The sequence below is a fragment of the Triturus cristatus genome, chromosome 8, assembly GCF_964204655.1.
Source record: "Triturus cristatus chromosome 8, aTriCri1.1, whole genome shotgun sequence".
In the NCBI taxonomy this organism is placed as follows: domain Eukaryota; kingdom Metazoa; phylum Chordata; class Amphibia; order Caudata; family Salamandridae; genus Triturus; species Triturus cristatus.
In genome coordinates, this window is record NC_140591.1 from 1,677,981,787 (window position 1) to 1,678,007,907 (window position 26,121).

At 45.4% G+C, this 26,121-nt stretch overlaps 1 protein-coding gene across 1 annotated transcript in view; it reads right to left on the minus strand.

Moving 5' to 3' along the window:
* Positions 1–25,816, minus strand: part of LOC146808577 (pepsin A-like) — a 32,663-nt gene extending 6,847 nt beyond the window's left edge. Inside the window, exons 1-6 of the mRNA XM_085623601.1 lie at positions 25,699–25,816; positions 15,035–15,191; positions 11,073–11,190; positions 5,376–5,494; positions 4,719–4,915; positions 448–564 (exon numbers count right to left, since the gene is read on the minus strand). Of these exons, the coding sequence (XP_085479727.1) occupies positions 448–564; positions 4,719–4,915; positions 5,376–5,494; positions 11,073–11,190; positions 15,035–15,191; positions 25,699–25,751 (761 nt within the window). The 5' untranslated portion in view covers positions 25,752–25,816. The remainder of the gene's footprint in view (positions 1–447; positions 565–4,718; positions 4,916–5,375; positions 5,495–11,072; positions 11,191–15,034; positions 15,192–25,698) is intronic.
* Between the last annotated feature and the right edge of the window lie 305 nt (positions 25,817–26,121).

Sequence of the window (26,121 nt, forward strand, 5' to 3'; positions counted from 1 at the left end):
GAACCATTCACGAAACGGGATAACAACCCGCCGTATTCCTGAATTTGCAATTGTGTACAAATTCCTCATACTGCATCAACTCCTTCATTCTGTGACGCAAGATTGGAAATTTAACCCCAAACAGCAACGTAATTGGAATCCAGGTGCAGTAAGCCATTTCAAACCCAAGCCTTTCTCACCAATTCTTCTCCGAAGTTGGACAGGCCCTCTAATGGCATGCGACACAGCCTCAACTGCACCTTACGGATGAGGATGATGAAGATTAGAAATTTCACATGTCCTGCTCATCACTTTGGGCTTTGAGTTTGTGGTGTCTTATGTATCATCGGATCCATTTAGCCTATTTTACTGCTTTACCCTGGCTCTCAATGACCAACATCAAAAGCTTCTGTGATACCCCTGAGCATCTGCGATTCTGCTCACAAGACCAGTAGATGAAGGACCTACCTGTCCAAGGTGATCTCCCAGTAGCTCTCAGCAGACAGAGGGATCCAGTTCATGTTCCCGGTGTAGTAACTCGTGTCATAGCCTCCAAAGGTGATCACGCTCCCGCTCTGCCCGCTCCTGTGAAGACCAAGGAGAAGTCGCTGTTCAGACATTTTAAGTGATGACATCAGAAAGGGTAAATCCTCGAGAATGGGTTTGAATGTGTCACATTCATCCTTGAATCACCTTTTGTACGTGCAACCTGAGCAATGTCTAGTAATACCCATCGATCAATATCCCAGGCACCTCATCCGCAAAGGTGTCTACTCTCAGTGAAATTCAGTACTGCCTTACTTCTACATCACTTACCTCAATCGGAAAAACTGCCTTCTCAATGTTCTTTTCACTGGAGAAGACTGCAGAGGCTGGTGTGCACTGCTCGACCTCTGGGTTTCCTCCATCCCTCATTACATTTAAAGACTACATATTTTTCTTTCAACCACAGTGGTTTGACTGCTCTACTCACGGTCTGAAATACTGCCCCAATCTCTGCGTGCAAAACTGCCCTAGACTCTGTCTGCCATACCTTGTAATCCATCCCTAATACTGACCTAGTCTCTACCCAAATTACCTGAACTCTGTGTTAAATACCAGGTGGTACTTTGACTACAGTACACCTCTGATCTGTGTCACCCACTGCCCCAATCTCGCTCTGCTCTGCTGCTCTGTTCTCAGTCTTCAACACTGCCCAGATCCCTGTGCCTATCTCTGTCCTGGCTCCTGTCTCAGGTTTTGACCTGATCTCTGCCTGAAATGATGAATTTAGTTGTGCCCAGTGCCATCCCACATGCTTGTTATGGGAAGAGTAACACTACCGTGGCACTTTGACATTTATCCCTGGAATCATTGGTCCTAGTGAACACCCTCTGCCACTTTCTTTCATCTATACCAGACATTAACATGGCCATCACCTACTCAACACTGAGACATAAGCCAGGGTGACATTATTCCAGACTCAAGGCTCCGCTGGCCTAGTGTTTACATCATCACTCCACTGACTTTCTTTTCATGTAGTACCAAGAGACTATTACGGTTAAAAATCACCAATTTTGCTTTGGTAATGCCATCTGAACAGAGTTCCCAGAAATGATCATTAAAAGATCAAAAGATCTCAACACCTATGCGTGGAACAACATCCTTCAAAGATCTAAATATCCCTGAACCCTATGCGTGGAACATTGTCATTCAAAGATCTAAAGATACCTGAACCCTATGTGTGGAACGTTGTCCTTCAAAGATCTAAAGATACCTGAACCCTATGTGTGGAACTTGTCCTTCAAAGATCTAAAGATCCCTGAACCATATGCGTGGAACATGGTCATTCAAAGATGCCCAGACCACAGCCCACTGATCTTCAATGATCTAAACTGAACGCCAATCAAAGGGAGATGGCGTTCAAGATCGTCTCAAAAAACGTTTTATGGTTTCACAACACAAATTCCCAGGTAATTTTGCCTTTCCCAAGCTTTCAACTACCACCCTAAAAGCCAGGTACAAACCCCCCAGGGGCAGGTAGATCCATACACAGGACTCTTCCCCCTTAAATGGCCTCGCTTCACAATGAAGACATGTGAATAACCAAACACTAATGTTTAGCCTGTGAACAAGAATGCACTAGTCCCATGAACTTCCCTCCGCACAGTTTTACCTACAACCTTAATGCACACCTGATAGGTCAGATACCACCAACCTTTCCATAACCTGCCTTTACCAAGAGAGATGCATGATCCATGTAAATTCCACACCAAAATAAACCTGCAGAATTCAGACAAATACATGAATTTCCAATCAAGTCCATCCAGCCTCTTTCAATATTGCTAGATACACTTATGTTCTCACCAGGACTAAGCCATGGGTTTGTAAATACATGGCTCCCTAGCACATACAAATCACATTCAATACTACAATTACCACTTCCTTCTTTCGGGTTTGATCCTCATGGAAATGTCCTTTTACCTGCATCCTTCTTCATGGGCATTCCTTATTATCTGCATCCTTCTTGGACATCTGCTAGTATCCGCATACTTCTTCTTGGACATTCCCTAGTGTCCACATCCTTCTTCTTGGACATTCCCTTCTATTTGCATTTTTCTTCGTAGGCATTCCTTAGTATCTGCATCCTTCTTCTTTGACATTCCCTTCTATTTACATCCTTATTCTTTGGTGTTCTTGCCTAGAGCCATCCTTCTTCATGGACATTCCCTTCTATTGTCATTTTTGTTCTTGGGCGTTCCCTGCTAGAGCCAACCTTTTTCATGGGCATTCCCACCGATCAGCATCACTCTTCATAGACATTATCTACTATAAGTATCCTTCCTCATGCATATTCCCTTCTATTGGTAACATTCTTCATAGGCATTTCTTTATCTTGAAATCTTTCTTTTTGCATGACCCTGTCTGATGAACATTCCCTTCTGATTGTATCCTTCTTCATGGATATTCCCCTCTATTGGCATCCTTCTTCATGGGATTTTACTTCTCTTGACATTATTCTTCATAAACATTAACTTCTATCAGCATAATTCGTATTGGACATTAACTTTTAGAGCTACCCTTCCTAAGCAGCATTGCCTTTATTGACCATCCTTCTTTAAAGGCATTCCCTTCTACAACCATTCTTTTCACCGAAATTCTCTTCAATCTTTTTTCATTGAAATTTATTTCTGCATGGACATCCCATTCAAGAGCCATTCGTCTCAATTCATGGACATTCACTTTTATTAAAGTTCTTGTTCCTGGACATTCCCTTTTATCACCATCCTTCTTAAAGGACATTATTAGCATCCATCACAATGGACAATTACTGTAATCCACGCCATTTTCATGGACATTCCCTTCCCTCAGCATCCTTCTTCTTGAATATTCCATCTATCAGCATTCTTCTTCAAGAACTTTGCCTTCTAAAGCCAACTTCTGCATGGACATGCCCTTCTATCGGCATCCTTCTTCATGGACATTCCATTCTATCAGCATCCTTCTTCTTGGACATTACCTTCTATCACTATATATCTTCATGGTAAATTCCTGCCTAGAGCCATCCTTCTTTATGGACATCCCCATCTATCAGCATCCTTCTTTGTGGCATTCCATTGTATCAATATCCTTCTATTTGGACATTCCCATTTATCACCATCCATCTTCATGGACATTCCTGTCTAGAACCATCCTTCTTTATGGACATCTCATTTATCAGCATCTTTCTACATGGATATTCCCTTCTGTCAGCCTCCTCTTCATGGGCATTCCCTTCTATTAGCCTCCCCTTCATGGACATTCTCTTCTATCAGCCTCCTCTTCATGGACATTCCCTTCTATCAGCCTCCTCTTCATGGACATTCCCTTCTATCAACATCTATCTTCATGCACATTCCTGTCTAGAGCCGTCCTTCTTTATGGACTTCCCCATATATCAGCATTCTTTTTTATGGACCTTCACTTCTATCAGCATCCTTCTTCATGGACATTCCTTCCTAAAACCATCCTCCTTCATTGATTCCATTCTTTCCTTACTAGTCTTCATGAACATTCCCTTCTATAATCTTCCTTCTTCATGGAGTCTCCCTTCTATCAGCATCTTGGTTCATGGACATTCCTCTCAAGAGCCACCCTCCTTCATGGACTTCTTTCTTTTACCACCCTTCTTCATGGGCATTTCCATCTTCGAGTACTTTTTTCATGGATATTTCCTAATCCTTGCTTTATCAGCTGAAAATCAGATTACAGAATCCCACTTTCTCTCAAATGAAGCGTATATAGCCCGAGGATTCTACTTCTCTCTCCTCTGTGCTGAATTAGCTAGAAACATTAATTGAGCAATGCTATTTGTTGCTCAAAATCTGTTACGACATTCCAGGGGACTTGAGCATTCAATGTTTACTTTTTCACCTGTGAAAATACTTTCATGAAGTAAAGTACATATTGTTTATACATAAATCAGGTAATATTGAATGAGTGGATGTATGAATGAATGAATGGATGGATGGATGGATGGATGGATGGATGGATGGATGGATGGATGGATGGATAGATAGCTGTCCTTCAAGAACCTCTTAGACTGTGCTGATCTTGGAGCTGGCTGGTACAAAGTCTCCTTCTATTCAAGGACATCACAAGCTGACTTTGTATTCGGATAGCCCAAACCTGAATAAGGATGCACCAATTCACTCACACCATATGTATGCAGGGATCATTTACGTGTTGACACATGGATCCTATGAGTAGCTGTGACTTACGGGCTCAGGTAGACCGAGAAGAGGTCCTGTGCCAGCAGACCCTGGCTCCACATGTTGTCAAAGACAGGGGTTGCTTGATCCTGGGCAAGGCTTGGGAAGGCCACTCCCAGGATCCCATCAAAAGGCATTTGGTAGAAGAAGTTGGCTTCAGTATAGGCTACTCCGAAGACCTGATCGGTGATGGTGAGACCTCCAACCTAAGGACATTGTTGAAAGCAACAGTGCATAATTTGTAAAACAAAATAAGTTCCCGGGCTCCCGTTAGGAAGTAACTGCAGCTAACACAACACATTACCCCTGACAGCGCTGCGAATGGTAGAAACAGCACAACTATCAAGCATCTCACTCCTGCAAGTGTGACAATTTTTACTCCTTTATGCACCCAAAGCTTTAAGACTGGCTTGGGAGGCAAGTGATAGTCATTTTTAATGTACAGTAGATAAATAATTAACTGTTGTTGTCGTCATCTCTTAACTAGCTAGATAGTGCCACCTTGTGGCAGACTCTCACAAGCTTCAGTATTGACAGTTAAGTGCTGCTACTGAGCACTGGAAACCACTGGCTCAAATTAAGCACTGAAAGCACAAAAGAAGCAGCATGTCTCTGACACTACCACCACACTCAGCTATCATTGTCCATGGTCAGCAGTCCACCTACCTGGAGGGTGTCGTACCCCAGAACCCCGGTCATGCTTCCAGTGCCGTAGCCGCAAGACAGGCTGGTGCTGGTCCCCTGGAAGGTGGAGGAACTCGAGGGGTTGAATTTGTTGTGATTTGCTGTGGATACAAGTTAAAAGCCAATTGCCACACAATCATTAAAAAGAAGTCACTCATTTACATCTCATACCTTGGCTAACTTCCTCCCTAATTTCCTTCCTTTATTCCCGCCCTAGAGCAGCAATTTCTGCAAATGGCGGCTCATCTCCTTACTTCTCCTTAGGCAGAGGTGTCAGACAGGGTTGCCCGCTTTCACCTTTTTTGTTTAATCTTGCTTTAGAACCTTTCCTTTTGCGCCTCCGTCAAAATGATAGTATACATGGTTTTAATTTTCATACTGCTGACATTAAAATGGCCGCTTATGCGGATGATGTCCTATTATTTATCTCCCAGCCAGATACCTCTCTTCCTGCATTTTTAGATGAAGTCCATTCTTTTGGCCAAATATCGGGATATAAACTGAATAAGGATAAGTGTGAAATCCTACCACTGACTAAAGTAACTTTCAGGGATGATTTCTCCGCTTCAGGTTTTTCTTGGAGTCCTGATTATATTAAATATTTGGGCCTTAATTTTCATTTCTCCCTTTCTGGTACAATCGCTAAATGTATGGAAGACTGTATACAAAAATTAACCACTCTCACTAACAAGTGGCATCCTCTCTATTTGTCTTGGTGGGGAAGATTAGACACAATCAAGATGATGCTCTCTCCCATTGTTTTGTTTCCAATATACCACTTGCTATCCCCTTGAAATATTTCAAGAAAATAAACTCTATCTCATCTTCCTTTCTATGGGGGCACAAAAAATCTCGTATGTCTTTGTTTAAGCTAATGCGTTCCAAAAAGGAAGGTGGGGTGAACTTTGTACCATAAATCCTTTCTCTTGCGTCAAGTCTCTCATTGGATTGAAGATTCCTCATTATCCTCCCCTCTCTGGTTGACCTTGGAGAAGTCTTTTATTTCTCCCTTTTCCTTTAGAGAATATCTTATGTTCTCTCGCAGACCTCAGTCTGTTTCAACTCCTATTCTTAAATATACCTCCAAAATTCTTCCTGATGTTCCTGTTTTATCATTTTTTGATCAACCTATCTGGCATAACGCGTCCATCTTAATTAACAATAAGTCAATTTACCTCTCGCTTGTCGAACTAAATATTCGCTATTGACACACGCACTACAACAGGCCTACGATGCTCAACTTGGTTTGCATCTTTCATCTCCTCATATACCCTCTGATACTACTTCCCTGCACTCTTTACTTATTAAGCACTCTAAGGCTGCTACGATATATGCTTTTCTTCACACTATTTCCTTTCCTCGCATTAAAACTACATTAGAGGAAGATTGGGAAAAAGATTTTGCAATTTCTTGGCCCATTAAGTTATGGGATAAGATGTGGTTGAAGATACGTAAATCTTCCAGAGCGGCGAATACTACACAAACACTATTTTTTGTTTATAATCGTTTACTATTTACACCACTTACTCTTAACAAACATTTTCCAGAAGTGTCTGACAAGTGTTGGTCCTGCTCCTCACCACATGCAGATCTTTTTCACATGCTTTTTAGCTGTCATTTTACTTTTTGTTTCTGGAAACAAGTTTGGTCTCAAATTAATAAAAAATTTTCGTCCACTCACTCCTTCTCTTTTTCACACATTTTTTTGGGGAGTCTCTCTCCCATCTGGAATCATTGCACCCGTAGCACTAGAATAATAGATTTGTTATTAGCAGTGGCATTCCAGCAAATAACTAAAAATTGGAAGGATTACTCCAAATTATCTTATAAGGCTTGGTGGTATGCTGTTTGCTATAATCACAGATTGGATACGACTTTTGTTTATCCCCTAACTTTAGCTGCTGAACGAAGAGACTTGTGGACTCCAGTTACCGTTTTTTTTTATTTGAATGCTTGTATTTCTCTGTCTTTATCCCCGTTACAGCAAGAAGTCCCTAAACCTCCATAATTTCCTTTTTCTTATGCTTCTAATTTATATTTTGTATCCCTTTTTATTGCCTCGTTTCATATCACTTGCCAGTTTTTGCTTATAATTATTTTTAAATATTGGTGTTTCATATCATTTTTGCCATTACTTACTCTACTATGTACTTTTACTTGTTAATTTTCTTGTTTTCTCTTATTTTGTAATATTTGAATATATTCTTTCAATAAAAATATTTCTGAACTATACCTTGGCTAACATTTTGTTTGTTTATATTATTTACGTGCGTTCAATGTCATTGATGAGCCTAAATATTAATGTTTCCTTTGGTGCCAAGCATTATTTTTATTTTGTAGTGTGCGGCTAGGTAAAAAAAAACGTATATAAACATAACAGTTGAAGAAGTTGGCATCAGAGGAATATCTATCCGTGGGTGTAAAATGCCCGCAGTGCGGTCACAATCGATTATATGAAGCCTACTTTAGCAAGTAGTGCTAGCAACATGGGGGACCAATGGGCCTGATTTAGATCTTGGGCGATGGGTTACTCTATCACAACGGTGATGGATATCCCGCCGGGTGAAATATGAATCCCATAGGAAACAATCACTGTGACCCATCCGCCAAGATATAAATCTGACTGTGTCAGTATGGTGTGGATGCATCAGCATGTGCTGCAGATATATCTAGAGGCAATGCTGCCTCCAGAGGAGCTTGAGCGGGGTCTGAGGAGGGTGACTTTCTGAGATTTCTCGGTTGGGATCTTAAAGAGCATCGCAGTCGGACGTAAATAAAGCCGGGAGCTCTGCACTGGAGTTGATGTACAGAGCAGCATCTACCACCATGGTGGTTTGTATATTTATTTATTTGCATTAACCCCTTCAGTGCCCATGACGAGATAGTCTTGTCATGAAGCGCGGTTGCGCTGTGCCCATGACGAGACTATCTCGTCATGAACCCCGCCCGCTAATGAAACACCCGGCACAGGGCGTGGAAAGGGCGGGGCACTGAAGAGGTTAATGTATAGCATCCCTCTACCCAAGGGTGTCAGCACACTTTACGCAGTGGCAACTGCAAGGAGCAAGCAAGGTCATGGATTACATTAAAACATGGTGAAAAAGAACACAAGCCAAGAAAGAATAAAGGAACTAATACACCTGGGACAGAGTAAGGGAAAGAGGCATAAGAACAAGGGTGTGAAGGGCAAGCCTGGGGGTCAACATGAGGTGGCGGGGCAGGGTGTGGAGGGGCAAGTAGTGATGGTGTGAGTGAAGGAGAGAAGAATGAGTAGTAGAGGCAGCAAGGTGAAGAGATGGCAATAGAGTGGTGCAGAGTAGAAAGGAGTGTGGGAGGGGGTGGAGTGGGGAGTAGAAGTTGAGTTGGGAAGGGGAAGATGGTAGTAGGTGAGGAGGAAGAATCCAAGAAAGGATCAGGAGATGGATGATGGTGGAGGAGGAACAAGAGAAGAGGGAGAAAGGGGTATGAGGAAGATTGGTGGAGGAGTTTGGTACAGGTTGGAGAGGTTGAAGAGAGTAAACAGGGTCTGGGTAATCATAGTAGAGGGAGGGTATGAATATTAAAGAAAGGAGATAGAGCAGCAGTAAAATGGAGGTGGTGAAGGAGAGGGTGTGGACAGTAGAGGAGAAGAAAACTAGAAGGAAGTCGAGAAGAAATAGATGAAGAGACTTTTGGGAAAAGAGCCTTGCGGTACAAGGTACAGAAGGTTTGGATTTAATTTTATTTAGCTAGGAATTGGTAGAGGCCATTGAATTGTCAGACAGGTCATCGCCTTTTGTTCTAAAACAGAAAGCTAATTCTCGTTTTAGGTTTCACTGAAGTTTGCTGACAAAGCAGTGCTTTGATGTAACTGTATGAAACATCTTAGGAGTGAAATCAGCTGGGAACCACCACTTCCTAGAATCACTCTCTGCCCACAGGCAATTATTACTGAAGAGCAGGGAGAAGCTGTGAGGGAAAGCCAAGTCCTCATATCAGAACATGCAATACCCTTGCATGTGGGGACACCCTTGGGCAGTATATTCACCCTGGCCATTGGCCTAGACAGCTCATTTGATTCCCCATTAATCTAGACAGCACACTAGGAATGCCTGCTTCCCAGGTCAGAATATCTATGCACAAGACTCCTCATCTCCCACTCCTTCCTTCAACTCGGTAAAGTTCTACCTTGAAATTCCTTTCTCCTGGATCTCAGACTTTTGCTGTCTCACAATATTTTGGGGTTGATTCCGATGTTGTTCAGAAGGACTGAGAATCGGATACATGTTTGCCAAATCCGATCCGGAATCATTGTTTCCGACTGAATTCTACAGACTTCCCAGAGACCGAGTACGATGCCTGGAAACCGGTAGGGCTGTCCGAATTATTTCTGGAAGGCATTGGGACTGGTCGCGTCTTTCTGAGCCAAATCGTGCAGCTCTATGGACTCGGTTTCTGAGCGAGCGAGTACGATGACCAATTCGGACAGCTGTTCTGAATCAGTTTCTCCAGAACACATTAGCTGCCAGAATCTGTCTTTGGGATCCCATGAATCGGACCCTTGGGGTACCCAAGGGGCCACCATTTCCAACCAAGCACATTGTGACAGGCACCATGGGGTGCCCGCCATAGGATGCAAGATTGTCCCCAACCACCCCTTTCTTCAATGGGAGTCTGTGTTCTCATTCGGAACACAGACTCCCATAGAAGTCAATGGGCGTCTGTCCGAATCATATCCGGAAGCATCTGGATACATCCAAATCGCTCAGTTGGACTCCCCCAATCTGAGTCATCCGGAAAGCATTCCAGAACAGATTCGATACGAATGCTTTCCGAACGACATCGGAATCGACATCTTTATCTTCATCTTTATTTCTGATGTGTGTTGAGCCTGTGGTCACTGCTGTGCCTATCATCAAGGACAAGCTGAGATCAGACGATACCAAACCAGACCAGACATAAGAAGGTGGATGAAGAAACTGATGGAAACTTGATACTCCGATGAGTCGGGACGTCTGGCTGGAATTGCTCAGGTGAGAAGGATTAAGAACACATTCCAATACCAAGATGTAGAGAAGGAAAATTACTAAATACAATGGTGCCTTCAGCATTACACTAAGGTGGGATGATGACCAGTAGCAATAAATACCATAAGAGGACCAGGAAGACAAACACAGGGAAGGTTAGGGTGGATGACGGAAGTGTGATGTGAAACTCTGGAGGAGAATGTCCTGCGAGCTGATACTACGGTGATGGTAACGTGTTATTAGAATTGGATGGACAGATGGAGTGTACAAAGAGAGCTGATGATATTTTGGGATAGCTGTTGGGTTATTTAAAAAGCTACCATGGAGCATGATTTGTTTTCTTTTGTGTTTAAAAGCTTGTGTTCTCTCTTAAGTACCTTCATTGGTCTGGTTCTGTGTATGTTGGAAAGTGTGGGGTTAGTATTCTTATCTCCACATGTGCATACCTTTATAATATAGTCAATAATGTTGCTGATCGATAGCTCAGCCATGATTTTGCAATCCCCTCCACAGCACAAAAGACGGTCCAATAAATAGATGCTGGTATTATTGTTGAAAGGTGTGTGGTTCAGAAACTCAACAGGGAGATTTAGAGGATGTAGGGTTGTTTCCAGATAAGAAAGAAGATGGGGGCACCCTGGTTTATACGTTTGTTGGCACATGGACCACTTACAGCAGGCTGCGCTGTTGCAGTACACAGAGGGGACCCAGAAATTGGATGAGCCGCTGTCGAACATCATGTTGAAGCTCTGAGGTGGAGTTCCAAGGGAGACAACTCCGTAGTACTGCATCTATGTACAAACAAAGGAGGGAGGTGGTGTCAGGCATAGGGAAGGCGCCAAAGAAATATTCACTGTAAGTAGAACAACAACACTGTATTGGGACGGTGCTACAAGGAGGAGAGAACCACCCCCTACTCCTAATCTGCAGCCCAGGCTGCAGCACAGAATATTAGAAACAACCGTTAGCACACGTAGATCATCATAATACGGTAAATGAGTGATGATTGAGGAAAAAATGAAAGACAGGTCAAGACTCCACAATTAACAGCCGGTTTTCTTGGTGTTCTTCTCTCTTTTAATTCATATGGTGAATCCGGCGTGGTGTGGCAGTCATAGGATTAGACTGGGCTTCACATTATACGTTGGGAATATTTGACTCCTGATCCTTGCACGGGCTTCGCAGCACCTACTCAATAGAAATTTGCATTACCCCACGCCGGAGTTAAGTTGTGGGTTGGAATTAACACCACACGGCATTGAACTTTTACATATCCAGCCTTGAAAAAGTCGCATGTACATAAAACAGAAGGCGACGAAACACGTGTTGGCTTTGAAATTCTCGGCCAGTCACATGAGTGACTTACAAAAAGAAATTCATCATATGAATTAAAAGAGTGAAGAACACCAAGAAAACCCGCTGTTAATTGTGGATTCTTGATCTGTCTTTCATTTTTTCCTCAATCATTACTCCTTGTACCGTATTATGATGATCTACGTGTGCTAAGGATTGTTTCTAATATAGTGCTGCATCTGTTGGATGAGAAGCGGAATTCAGACATACAGGTTACAAGTGGGTCACACTTTACCCATCTGGTATTTATCTCCAATGTCTCCTCACTTCTAGACTATCCTAATGATTGTCACGTCGGCAGCTCCCCAGTGACCACTGTGCATACTGGGCTGTCCGAAATGAATCACTTCACAGGAGATCCGTGTGCGCTCTTGTCTCTTTGTGAAGCATCACCTCACCGGTGGTCCCTGTGCTTTTTTCTCTGTCGTTGAAGCATCACCTCACCGGTGGTCCCTGTGCATTCTTCTCTCTCTGTGGAGCATCACCTCACCGGTGGTCCCTGTGCATTCTTCTCTCTCTGTGGAGCATCACCTCACCGGTGGTCCCTGTGCTTTCTTCTCTCTCTGTGGAGCATCACCTCACCGGTGGTCCCTGTGCTTTTTTCTCTGTCGTTGAAGCATCACCTCACCGGTGGTCCCTGTGCTTTCTTCTCTCTCTGTGAAGCATCACCTCACCGGTGGTCCCTGTGCATTCTTCTCTCTCTGTGGAGCATCATCTCACCGGTGGTCCCAGTGCGTTCTTCTCTCTCTGTGAAGCATCACCTCACCGGTGGTCCCTGTGCATTCTTCTCTCTCTGTGGAGCATCATCTCACCGGTGGTCCCAGTGCGTTCTTCTCTCTCTGTGAAGCATCACCTCACCGGTGGTCACTTTGCTTTCTTCTCTGTCGTTGAAGCATCACCTCACCAGTGGTCCTTGTGTTTTCTTCTCTGTCGTTGAAGCATCACCTCACCGGTGGTCACTTTGCTTTCTTCTCTGTCGTTGAAGCATCACCTCACTGGTGGTCACTTTGCTTTCTTCTCTGTCGTTGAAGCATCACCTCACTGGTGGTCCCTGTGCTTTCTTCTCTGTCGTTGAAACATCACCTCACCGGTGGTCCCTGTGCATTCTTCTCTCTCTGTGGAGCATCATCTCACCGGTGGTCCCAGTGCGTTCTTCTCTCTCTGTGAAGCATCACCTCACCGGTGGTCACTTTGCTTTCTTCTCTGTCGTTGAAGCATCACCTCACCAGTGGTCCTTGTGTTTTCTTCTCTGTCGTTGAAGCATCACCTCACCGGTGGTCACTTTGCTTTCTTCTCTGTCGTTGAAGCATCACCTCACTGGTGGTCACTTTGCTTTCTTCTCTGTCGTTGAAGCATCACCTCACCGGTGGTCCCTGTGCTTTCTTCTCTGTCGTTGAAACATCACCTCACCGGTGGTCACTTTACGTTCATCTCTCTCTGTGAAGCATCATCTCATCGGTGGTCCCTGTGCTTTCTTCTCTGTCGTCACCTCACTGGAGGTTGAAGCATCTGCTGCTAAAAGTTCCTAACTTCTCAAGTCTTGCTAAAAGGGCAGACTCTAGGACTACGGACAGGAGTCCATGTGATTAATAGTTGCCCCTAGCCCAGATGACTTTTTCTACCTTTCTAACTACACATCAGGTAGGCAACAAAGCATCACAGCCTGTAGGGGGGCTAGACTAGTACTAGCTGCTTTAGGCTTTGGGTAACGCATCTTCCAGTAGTCTGGGACATGCCATGGTTCATAGCAGGTTCCAGCTCTTGTCATCCGTGTTAGAGGTGGACATGGCTGGCATTCCAGTTTTTACCTAAGGATCAAAAAGCAGCTGGTACTATATCTTGTATATCTTACAAACAGTGGATTTAAAGAGCATAGCAGGAGTGATATATTCTATCCCCAAGGTTGATTCAGCGCCTACATGTAGAATAGTGTGTTCTAGGCACTAATCAGAGTCAGGGCTTTGAATGTCATTCCGAATCTACTGGAGAAGCACACTTGTATCCGAAGTTCTTGGTCAGGATTCCCACTGCTGGACTGTAGACAGCGGGTGGACCATCGGGCAACAGCAGATCTCGAGAGTCTAGTGAGGAAATGTGCAGACACGAAGAGAAGCATGGCCTCCCTGGTGTCAGACACCACCTCTGGAGTAAACTATGTCAGACACCTCTGAAACTTCAGCAACGATATTCTAATGATACTCGTCTTATCTTCGACTTACTTGTTCCCCTGATCAATACGTATTCCACAGAACAAGTCCAGACGGAGTCCACTTATGGATATTCTCCCAAGAGTGAGATTTTGGAGTTCTCATTTCATCTTACCTTAAATCTTCTACTTTTCCTTTCCACTTTCATAACCTCCTTTGTCATCCGCCTACTTGCAGCCTTCTTGTTACCTTTAATTCCAGCGGTTTATGTTTTCTACCACATCTCTCTTCTCTCAATCCTCTATCTTCAGTTTCATCAGTCTAGCTCTCCTCTCTTTTCTTGCCCTTCAGTTGCTTTCACCCACTGTGAACATTGTTATTTACCTGCATCTGGAATTTGTCAACAATCATTGCTGCTCCTCCCCCAAACTCATAATGCATTGCAACACCTGCAGAAGAAAGGAACTGAGCTATCTGGGAAATGTCAGACCTACATTTAGGACTAAAATTTGAGGCCACTATTCCCAGTTTGCTTCAATATCCAGGGCAACCTCCCATTGCTGGTGCTGAAGTGACATCCTCAATGTCTCCTGTTGAGTCCTAGGTGACCATTGCCCCCATGGACTCTGTCTTCTTCTGTATCATCTGGGTTCTTGGGTATTCTGCCAATGGCAATTCATTAAGAGGGAACCAAGCTTTACACAACTCCTGATCAAACAAGTTCTGAAAATCAGAAGTTGTCACAAAGCATGAACATCTTTAAGGTGCTACACCCTTTCTGAGAGATTACCTTTCATGCACCCATCAGGTTTCTGCACCCTGGCTCACAATGTTCACTTATTGTGCCGAGCCAGACTCAGGATTCTGGAGCCAAAACTTTGGAAGTCCCTGACACCCCCCAGAGCATAGGTGATCTCCTGGCTTTTCTGGAAGTTCTAAAGACGCGGGAGTTTGTCCTCAACGTATAATTTTAGGACTTTGCTTCCCACCTACCCTCATCCCATCGTACCTCACAGGAGTCCCTCAGCTGCAGAGTGCCTTTACTCCACCTCATGCACCACTGGTATTTTCACACTTACTACTTCATCCTGTATACAATACTGGGGTGTGCAGGTTTCCTTCGACAGCCACTTACGTCCATGTAGTTGGTCATCGGCTCGTTGGCCACTTGCCCATACTTGGTTGGGTAATACTTGGTGGCCGGATTCACTTTATATGTCTCCAGGAACTCCTTCAGCTGACCACTCTCCCGCAGGTGGTCCCGAAGGGACTTCCCTTTTATCAAGGGAATCCTAAAACAAAACGAGAATTACCAGTGGAAGAACGAATGGAGACATATCCTGCCAGCATGCAACATCATGGACATTAAAGGTAAAAAAAAGGGTAGAAGTTACAATCCCTTTAGTCACCTTTACAAAACATTCCCTAAATAACAGACACCTCACCCAAACCTTTTTGTGGGAAAATTGTACTGCAAAAAAAGTTATATTGGTTTTACAGCTGCAAAACCCATTTCATCAAGGAGTGTGCCCTGTTCCTGTGAAAAGGCCATTAAACTGGTAAAGTCCTATTACATTACAGTCTAATACATGGGGCCTGCAATCCATATATACAGGTTTGGCTCTCATTTTCTTATTACAGTTCTGTAGTTTCAGGTCACCTGACAAAATTAGATGGTGCAGCTGCTGAACTGAAATATGTTATTGCAACTGCATGAAATTTGGGTTTTCATTTCTAAGATCGTATTTCTAAAACAAATAGTATTGAGCAGAAAGGAGATATTTTCAACAGGATGTTTATTTTTTGCACACTAAATGCCATTAAAGGGCAAATAAAGTCTCTCTCCATTTTTCTACAAATTCAGAGACTCAGTCCGTTTTTAACTTGATTTACTTTAAATTGATTTGAAAACGTTTTTGGAACAAATTAGTCACAACTACTTTCTGATGTCTTTAAATTTGCACTTGATTTCTATTTTTAGGTCGAGCCTTCGAGGCCTCTTGTATATACTTTAGTATCTATACTTCACTGTATACTTTAGTATATACTTATATGTGTATGCACTTTGTGGGCTCTGGAGATCAGCTCTAGGACTTGTCTGCTTCCACTTAGGGACTTTTTTTCCCCTTCAGCTGCCTCTATTTAACTGCCTTGATAGAAAACGACCAGCAGAGGTCAGTAGAATACCTTAATTGCTTTTTGCTGAGGGACTTTCTTTTTTTAATTTTTCTGGCAACTGCCTCAATTTAACTTTCTTGGTAGAAAACAAGCAGCAGAGGTCAGTGAAATACCAGAATCACTTTAGCATTCTGTAGATTCCAGTCCATATAAATTGTCTTCCACAAGCACCCGTACACAATAATATTTTTTTCAAATCTTGTATTTTCAGTGATATTACCACCGAAGACCCTGCTTTTATTTTAAAAACAGAGCTTTTGACTATACCATTTCCAGCTGAAAGGCAATATATCTCTCCATGTGTTCCCATACCTGGCATGTCACGCAGTTTGGCGCTTACTTTCCCTCCATGTTAGAGAACAGTAGATTTTTCAGAACCCAGGCTAATGTGCTGCATAGCTATATACATATAAGGTCCCAAAGGTGATACCGATTGCATTGCAAAGGCTTGTTATTCTTCACTGACGAGGAGGAAATCATGGGTGCTATTTATTGGACACGTTATATGAGTTGAGGGTAGAGGCGGGGCATGCACAGGTAACTTGCAAGATAGATTAATGCTGCTATTCAAAGGCTGACCGCAAACACGCTACCTCTTTTATGTAAAAGAACAAGCACCAGTTATATAGGTTAGTGGCAAGGGTGATGGTGAAACCATATATTATAAGGGATAAACTACCCTCTGCATTCATTTTAAGTATCCTGCAAGTCCCCTTGGGGTTCCATGACCTTATCAGGGGACTTGGCCTTTGGCCTCATTCTTCTATATGGTCACACTGTGACTGATAATATCCTTACTATATAAATACAATTGCAATACAATAATGTAGAGCAGGGGGTACTTTACCATGTATATTATGCCATCTTAGAATAGTTTGAAGACTTGTTATTAGCCCAGGATCTCTACAAATGCCTTAATATGTAGAGAGTTTTGCTAATGATACAAACATGTTACATATAAATCAGTCTTAAATGGATGACAAACACGAATGCATTACCTCTTTGGAATGTGTGTGCACAAGGTTCAGGGCTTAGAGAACCCATACTGTGAATGATGATGATCGCTAACAGAGCGTGCAAGGACACCACATTGTTTCAGCAGCAGGTTGGCATTAGCTACCCTAACAATATAGAAGAAACAGAGTGGAGAAGAGATTCTGCACCTCAGTGAACTCCAGGTAGTGATGAGCCTTGCATGGAAAAAATCACTGAAGAAGACGAAAGAAGGGTGGATGCACTCACTTGCCATGAACGTGTCTCTGGCGGAGACATTGTCTGTTCTGTAGAGTCCTGAGAAGAAAGTCTGCTGAGCAGCAACCACTGCTCTCCCCCTGGACAGTCACTGGGGAGGAGGATTCAAAGAGACCCGTGAGTTTGGGAGGGACAGAGACATGAGGACTGAGTGCTTGAGGGGAGATGCCAAAGTGCCAGTATCCCCCTGCAGGCCCAACAGCTTCCTAAGGGATGTGGGGATAAGTGCCTGCTGTGGCACTCTCAGCAGGTGTGTCATTCTTGCAGGTGTGGCACTCCCAGCAGGTGAGGCACTCTCAGCAGGTGTGGCACTCTCAGCAGGTGTGCCACTCTCAGCAGTTGTGGCACCCTCAGCAGTTGTGACACTCTCAGCAGGTGTGGCACTCTTAGCAGGCGTGGCACTCTCAGCAGGTGTGGCACTCCCAGCAGGTGTGGCACTCTTAGGAGGTGTGGCCCTCTCAGCGGTTGTTGCCCTCTCAGCAGGTGTGGAACTCTCAGCAACAGTGGCACTCTCAGCAGGTGTGGAACTCTCAGCAACTGTGGCACTCTCAGCAGGTGTGGAATTCCCAGCAGGTGTGGCACTCTTATCAGGTGTAGCTCTCTCAGCAGTTGTTGCCCTCTCAGCAGGTGTGTCACTCTTAGCAGGTGTGGCCCTCTCAGCAGGTGTGGAACTCTCAGCAGCTGAGGCCCTCTCAGCAGGTGTGGAACTCTCAGCAACTGTGGCACTCTCAGCAGGTGTGGAACTCCCAGCAGGTGTGGCACTCTTAGCAGATGTGGCGCTCTCAGCAGTTGTTGCCCTCTCAGCAAGTGTGGCACTCTTAGCAGGTGTTGCCCTCTCAGCAGGTGTGGCAGTCTCAGCAGCTGTGGCACTCTCAACAGGTGTGGAACTCTCCGCAGCTGTGGCACTCTCAGCAGGTGTGGCAGTCGCAGCAACTGTGGCACTCTCAGCAGGTGTGGCACTCTCAGCAGGTGTGGCCCTCTCAGCAGGTGTGGCACTCTCAGCAGGTGTGGCAGTCTCCGCAGCTGTGGCACTCTCAGCAGGTGTGGCAGTCTCAGCAGCTGTGGCCCTCTCAGCAGGTGTGGAACTCTCAGCAACCTTACTAAATATTCATCCAATACAGTGCCAGTTATACAGCTATAGGAGGTGTTATGCGTGGATCAGACCAGTTGGATACAGGTTGTAGGGATGTGTAATGCACGTTGGGTTATCAAATATTTATCTAATTTATTGTAATGGTTGTCAAGAATACAATACTCACTTCCATCATCGTGATCCACAGGATTTAAGTGCTGATAATACATAATACATAACCTTTCATTCTTAAATTCCAGCAGCTGGCTTCTCTCCTAGTTCTGGGGTCTGAGGGGGGAACAGGCATCTACAGGTGAAGAGCAGCTCCTCTGGCAGGGCTGTCAGAATCAGAACACTAGGGGTGTGAAGGAGCCTCAAATGTCATAGAGAAGATGGAAAGACACCCCTCTCTTCTCCATTTCTCTAAAGGAGGTGCCACACACATCACCACTGAGGGACAAGGAATATATGCTGCCCTCCCTGCCCCACAGAAGGGGCGGTTCAGGACAGCCTATGGTTGCTGCTAACCCAGGAAAGATTCTTAAATTAGGGTCACCCTCAGGTCTAGCTCCTCCAAGAGCCAGGCCTGCTTCAAGCCACTGTGCGGCTGACATATATGTGACTCATCCATTTGCACAGAGAGTGTCTGCCGCCACATCCCAGCACTGAATCTTCAACGTCTGGGACTGGGTGAGTTAAAACTGGCAACAGTTTAACTCCAACAAACCGGAACATCTTTTCTGTGATCTGTGAACTTATGTGGACTCAAAGAACTAGGGGGCATATTATCAAGAAAAGGCGTTAAAATTATCGACGCTTCAGCGGCAGAAAACTGCCTCTAAAGCGGCGATAATGGGCTTGATAATCTGCCAAAGAGAATTCCCATAGAAGCCCATGTTCTGGTGTCAACATGGGCTTCTATGGGAATTCTCTGCGGCATATTATCAAGCCCATTATCGCGGCTTTAGCGGCAGTTTCCTGCTGCTAAAGCGGCGATAATTTTAACACCGTTTCTTGATAATATACCCCTAAGCCAGGACAAGATGGTGAGGTACCTGGGTCGCCATTGACTTGGATATCCACCCTTGGAATCCCAGATACCCCCTTCTCCACTCCATATTTACCTCATATTATAATGTTTTCTGTCCCCCTGCCAAAGAAAAGTTTATTCCATTGTGGCCTTGATTGTTCCAGTTGGATCATGAGGATTCTCTCTATCTAGGAGTTCCCAAAAGATCTCTTAGACTACTAGTAAGTAATTCAAGACGCCCAGCTAGTCTTTATTGAGACACCCAGACTTCATGCAGCTCTACTCGCCTGCCACATTGAACTGCTTCCATTTCCTGCTGGTCACACTTATTAACAACATTTTACAAACATACCCATATGTGCCACCATTGTATGACCAACATTGATAGTATTTTTCAGAGTTCAAAACTACCAATGACCAGAATTGTGACAAGACTGAGTTGATGTCCAGTTAACCCTGTGGTTACTTCACAAGGAGTTGTAAGCCATGAAGCTCTGATATTCTTTCATGTAAAGTGTGAGTACATTTTCCAGGCCTCGTATTCATTTGTTGTGTTGTGGTACTTGTAAGTTTGCTTTTTTTGATTGCAAAGATTTGAATACAAATCTCAGAATGCAAAGGCGAATTGCATGATTTTACTCATGCCTGACATGCAACATCTTACACGAACTGGTTCAGAGGTTTCCAGACAGCATAAGAACTAAAGGACACTAGGTAAATGCATAAGTGTAATGCATACATGAGCCCTGACAGTTGCAACATGCAATGACTGACAAGTATTAGTGGATGTACATGGAAGTAGGGGTTAGGGGGCTTGCTACTGCTTCCAGGAAAAGTGTTTAAACAGGTGGGCTCTCCCTCCATTTGAAAACTTAATCCTTTACCTGTCATTCCTTTCATCTCTCTGGTTTGCCCTCTACAAACCTTTTACTAATAACACTACCTTCTAGACATACCTCTTCTTTTTCTCCTCCTTATTTTCTTCTCCTGTCTGCTCTCCTTCATCTTTTCCCTCGAATTCCTACCTCCTTCCTACAATATTTCAAGTTGTCTTATGTGTCGCTGATAAGACTTAAGTAGCTCAAAACCTATCTGGGGTTGCGTTTGTTCCTATCTGGAAGGGAGCGGCCCTGGCAGATCAGCCAGGACTGTTCCTAGTGAAACAAGCATCTGCCGTGAGTAGCACAGTGGGCGACAAATGATGGTTTGGAATGCGGCTCTGATCGATTGCCAGTAGCTGAGATTCAACAGTTTCTTCCATCACCTTGTTGATTGATCTAGTGATATATGTCAGCGAGACTGTAGGAAACATGTGAATGAAATAAAGGAAAAAAGGAAGAAATTACAGAAAGACTTGGGTTATATAGAGTTAAAATAACCCAAAAGATGAGGTGATATTACCAAAGGAGATATTATAGAATGATTAAAAGAGAAAGGCAAAAAAGAGTCAAGGATATGCCCACTAAACGTTAGGTGCATATCTGTATCCTGGATTACCAGGCTACTGAGAAAGAGAAATTAGAAAGCTATGAAATGATGTGGTGAGCCACTGTGTGCTAGTTTTGTGATGGTTTGTGAATCGAAAGACGACTACAGAGTAGATTGTTCTGTGCTGCTAAAAGCAGCGATTCCATCTGGAGGTGTAAGGATGAGGGAACGGTGATTGTGATGAGCACTGTTGATAAAGTTACATACACGTGAAAATGCAGTTCCCATTGAGTGTTTGTAATGAAGGGAGCCAGGAGAGAGTTAAGTAGGTTGTTAGAGGATAGGTATGTTGTGGGATGGTTTAAGACAAATCTGTCCAATAATATTAATTGTTTCATGCTAGCCAAGATCCAGAAGGCTACCATGGCCAGCACTTTCAGTCACTCTTGTAGGCGATGCACTGGAAGAGGGTTAAGGCCTTCACCTAAACATAAACAAGTAGAGCGGCACAGACACTGACGTAAAGGCAAGAATCGGCAAAGTAGGGGTCGCCTTTTTTCAGCTAAAGAAAATCTGGAGCTTCAATGACCTAAGCCTGCAAACCAGGATCAGGCTTTTTAACACCAATGTAAAATCAGCCCTTCTGTATGGAGCAGATACTAAGAGGATAACAGTGACCACCACCAGCAAAGTTCAGACCTTCATCAACACCTGTCTGAGAAAAACCCTCCATATCCACTGTCCAAACACCATCAACAACAACGAGGTATGGCAGCAACTCCCAGCTCATGAAGAAACATGAAAAGACGCTGGGGCTCGATAGGTCACACCCTCCACAACCCCACATCAAGCACCACTAGACAAGCCCTGACATGAAACCCTCAAGGGTAAAGGAAAAGAGGAAAGCCAAGACACACCTTGCTCAAGGCCTCTAGGCTGGCTGCAAGGAGATGGGTTACGCCTGAAGTCAGATTGAAAGAAAAGCCCAGGGCGCAGGGGCCTGGAAAGTACTGGTTGGTGGCCTATACCACAGGACGGGTAGTGGGCATAAGCAAGTAAGTAAGTCATGAAACCTTCTGGATGTACATGCAATTTACAGACAGCATAACACAGAGGTGTGCAAGCTGGAGCCCTGAAGTGCCAGAAGTAACCTCAGGGTATCTCTAAGCAAATATATCGCTACGATACATAAATCAGTACATATGAAGGCATAAGTTAATATATTAGTATGTAAAAATCCTAATGTGTAGTCTTACTTCATGGGTAAAACTTTATATGTGCTTTATTCACTAAGTTACAGAAAGTAAATGGGCACCAAATATACATTTTATAGGAAAATCTGCGCATTTGACCAGTAGCGTGGCCTGGTGTAGACCAGAAGGAGACGTTCAACATGGTTGCAAGATGTTGCCAGTTTTCCAGAACTTGTGGAATTCTTTTCTTAAATTTAAAATAATATCAATACCAGGAACAGGTTATACTAGTCATAGTGTTCTTTTACTTATGAATTTTAATAACACCATATTTACATTCACAATCTCACATTATTTATTGACACATTTGGGTATACATTTAATATTATTTCATTGAGTTTACCTATGAAACCGTGTACACTTACTGTGCCACGTGCATCATTTTTAGTGAAAGAACAGTTTTTGATCAGCACATACGAATAAACAAATATACAAACCCAAACTTTTTCAGCGACAAACGTTGCGACTCTATTATTTATCGTTAATAAATTAATTATAGTTAGAATTCGAATAGGTAAAGTAGCCCTAATCTGGCCATGGCAGTACACTGTTTCTGTGAGCTCAAATAGGAGCCTGAAATCCCAAATCTGAATGCTGTAGAAACGTGGTATGAAGTTAGGTCACTTTTCAAAGAGACAGGCCTAATGCACTGCAGGGAATATATATGTCATTCAGTGAGCTACAGGCATTTAGGGAGAACCATTACTAAACAAATGCTTGATTTTTTTCAGCACAATTCCCATTATAATATTCACATTTGAGATATGCCTGTGAATAACTAACTTTGCGTTGTCTATTTTGGTGTATTCCCTAAACAGGCATATGGCCATGTGCTAACACATAATAATGCAGGCCTGTAGGTTGATCTCTGCACTGAGTCACTCAGGTGGAATCTAGGAACAGAACTTGCCTGAGGTGTATCCTCTGCACTTATTCACCCAGCTGCGTTCTGGGTGCAGAGCTCGCCTGTAGTGAACTCTCTGTGGTGATTCACCCAGCTGCGGTCTGGGTGCAGAGCTCGCCTGTAGTGAACTCTGTGGAGATTCACCCAGCTGCGGTCTGGGTGCAGAGCTCGCCTGTAGTGAGCTCTCTGTGGTGATTCACTCAGCTGCGGTCTGGGTGCAGAGCTCGCCTGTAGTGAACTCTGTGGTGATTCACCCAGCTGCGTTCTGGGTGCAGAGCTCGCCTGTAGTGAACTCTCTGTGGTGATTCACCCAGCTGCGGTCTGGGTGCAGAGCTCACCTGTAGTGAGCTCTCTGCGGTGATTCACCCAGCTGCGGTCTGGGTGCAGAGCTCGCCTGTAGTGAACTCTGTGGTGATTCACCCAGCTGCGGTCTGGGTGCAGAGCTCGCCTGTAGTGAGCTCTCTGTGGTGATTCACTCAGCGGCGGTCTGGGTGCAGAGCTCGCCTGTAGTGAACTCTCTGTGGTGATTCACCCAGCTGCGGTCTGGGTGAGGAGCTCACCTGTAGTGAGCTCTCTGCGGTGATTCACCCAGCTGCGGTCTGGGTGCAGAGCTCGCCTGTAGTGAGCTCTCTGCGGTGATTCACCCAGCTGCGGTGTGGGTGCAGAGCTCGCCTGTAGTGAACTCTCTGTGGTGATTCACCCAGCTGCGGTCTGGGTGCAGAGCCCGCCTGTAGTGAGCTCTCTGTGGTGATTCACCCAGCGGCGGTCTGGGTGCAGAGCTCGCCTGTAGCGAGCTCTCTGTGGTGATTCACTCAGCGGCGGTCTGGGTGCAGAGCTCGCCTGTAGTGAGCTCTCTGCGGTGATTCACCCAGCTGCGGTCTGGGTGCAGAGCTCGCCTGTAGTGAGCTCTCTGCGGTGATTCACCCAGCTGCGGTCTGGGTGCAGAGCTCGTCTGTAGTGAGCTCTCTGCGGTGATTCACCCAGCTGCGGTGTGGGTGCAGAGCTCGCCTGTAGTGAACTCTCTGTGGTGATTCACCCAGCTGCGGTCTGGGTGCAGAGCCCGCCTGTAGTGAGCTCTATTGGTGATTCACCCAGCGGCGGTCTGGGTGCAGAGCTCGCCTGTAGTGAGCTCTCTGTGGTGATTCACTCAGCGGCAGTCTGGGTGCAGAGCTCGCCTGTAGTGAACTCTCTGTGGTGATTCACCCAGTTGCGGTCTGGGTGCAGAGCTCGCCTGTAGTGAACTCTCTGTGGTGATTCACCCAGCTGCGGTCTGGGTGCAGAGCTCGCCTGTAGTGAACTCTGTGGTGATTCACCCAGCGGCGGTCTGGGTGCAGAGCTCGCCTGTAGTGAGCTCTCTGTGGTGATTCACCCAGCTGCGATCTGGGTGCAGAACTCGCCTGTAGTGAGCTCTCTGCGGTGATTCACCCAGCTGCGGTCTGAGTGCAGAGCTCGCCTGCAGTGAGCTCTCTGCGGTGATTCACCCAGCTGCGGTGTGGGTGCAGAGCTCGCCTGTAGTGAACTCTCTGTGGTGATTCACCCAGTTGCGGTCTGAGTGCAGAGCCCGCCTGTAGTGAGCTCTCTGTGGTGATTCACCCAGCGGCGGTCTGGGTGTAGAGCTCGCCTGTAGTGAGCTCTCTGTGGTGATTCACTCAGCGGCTGTCTGGGTGCAGAGCTCGCCTGTAGTGAACTCTCTGTGGTGATTCACCCAGCTGCGGTCTGGGTGCAGAGCCCGCCTGTAGTGAGCTCTCTGTGGTGATTCACCCAGCGGCAGTCTGGGTGCAGAGCTCGCCTGTAGTGAGCTCTCTGTGGTGATTCACTCAGCGGCGGTCTGGGTGCAGAGCTCGCCTGTAGTGAACTCTCTGTGGTGATTCACCCAGCTGTGGTCTGGGTGCAGAGCTCGCCTGTAGTGAGCTCTCTGCGGTGATTCACCCAGCTGCGGTCTGGGTGCAGAGCTCGCCTGTAGTGCGCTCTCTGCGGTGACTCACCCAGCTGCGGTCTGGGTGCAGAGCTCGCCTGTAGTGAGCTCTCTGCAGTGATTCACCCAGCTGCGGTCTGGGTGCAGAGCTCGCCTGTAGTGAACTCTCTGTGGTGATTCACCCAGCGGCGGTCTGGGTGTAGAGCTCGCCTGTAGTGAGCGCTCTGTGGTGATTCACTCAGCGGCTGTCTGGGTGCAGAGCTCGCCTGTAGTGAACTCTCTGTGGTGATTCACCCAGCTGCGGTCTGGGTGCAGAGCCCCCCTGTAGTGAGCTCTCTGTGGTGATTCACCCAGCGGCAGTCTGGGTGCAGAGCTCGCCTGTAGTGAACTCTCTGCGGTGATTCACTCAGCGGCGGTCTGGGTGCAGAGCTCGCCTGTAGTGAACTCTCTGTGGTGATTCACTCAGCGGCGGTCTGGGTGCAGAGCTCGCCTGTAGTGAACTCTCTGTGGTGATTCACCCAGCTGCGGTCTGGGTGCAGAGCTCACCTGTAGTGAGCTCTCTGCGGTGATTCACCCAGCTGCGGTCTGGGTGCAGAGCTCGCCTGTAGTGAGCTCTCTGCGGTGATTCACCCAGCTGCGGTCTGGGTGCAGAGCTCGCCTGTAGTGAGTTCTCTGCGGTGATTCACCCAGCCACGATTTGTGAACAGAATTCTCAGTATCCCATTCCCACAACCTTCTGTGGCCCTAAGGTTCTTATGAAATACTCACTTGACCATGCACTCAGAGAGGGCCACCAGCCCCAGGAGCAGCAGCCACTTCATGGTTCCTTCTTCAGTCCAAGGCAGGCGGGAGAGAGATCTCAGACTCTGGACTGCACAAGCGAATACCACAGAGAGAGGACCCCTTATGTACTGCTTTTATGTCCCTTGGATAACCTTCACCGCAGGCAGGGAGTGCGCGTGTAAGATAACAGACAAGGATTGTGTCCAACCCCAAAACAAGAGGCTGTGCCCAGACTCTTAATCTCAAAAAGTCAATCAAATGCCTATTAATGTGTTACTTTCCATTGCAGGCATCAAAACTTAAATATAGATAAGAGCAAAGTGCAAACCTAAGTGAGTGGATATCTCCACAGTCGGCTCCTTAAAGTAGGTTTGTCCTAAGATGTCAATGCTTGTTAATGACGTGACA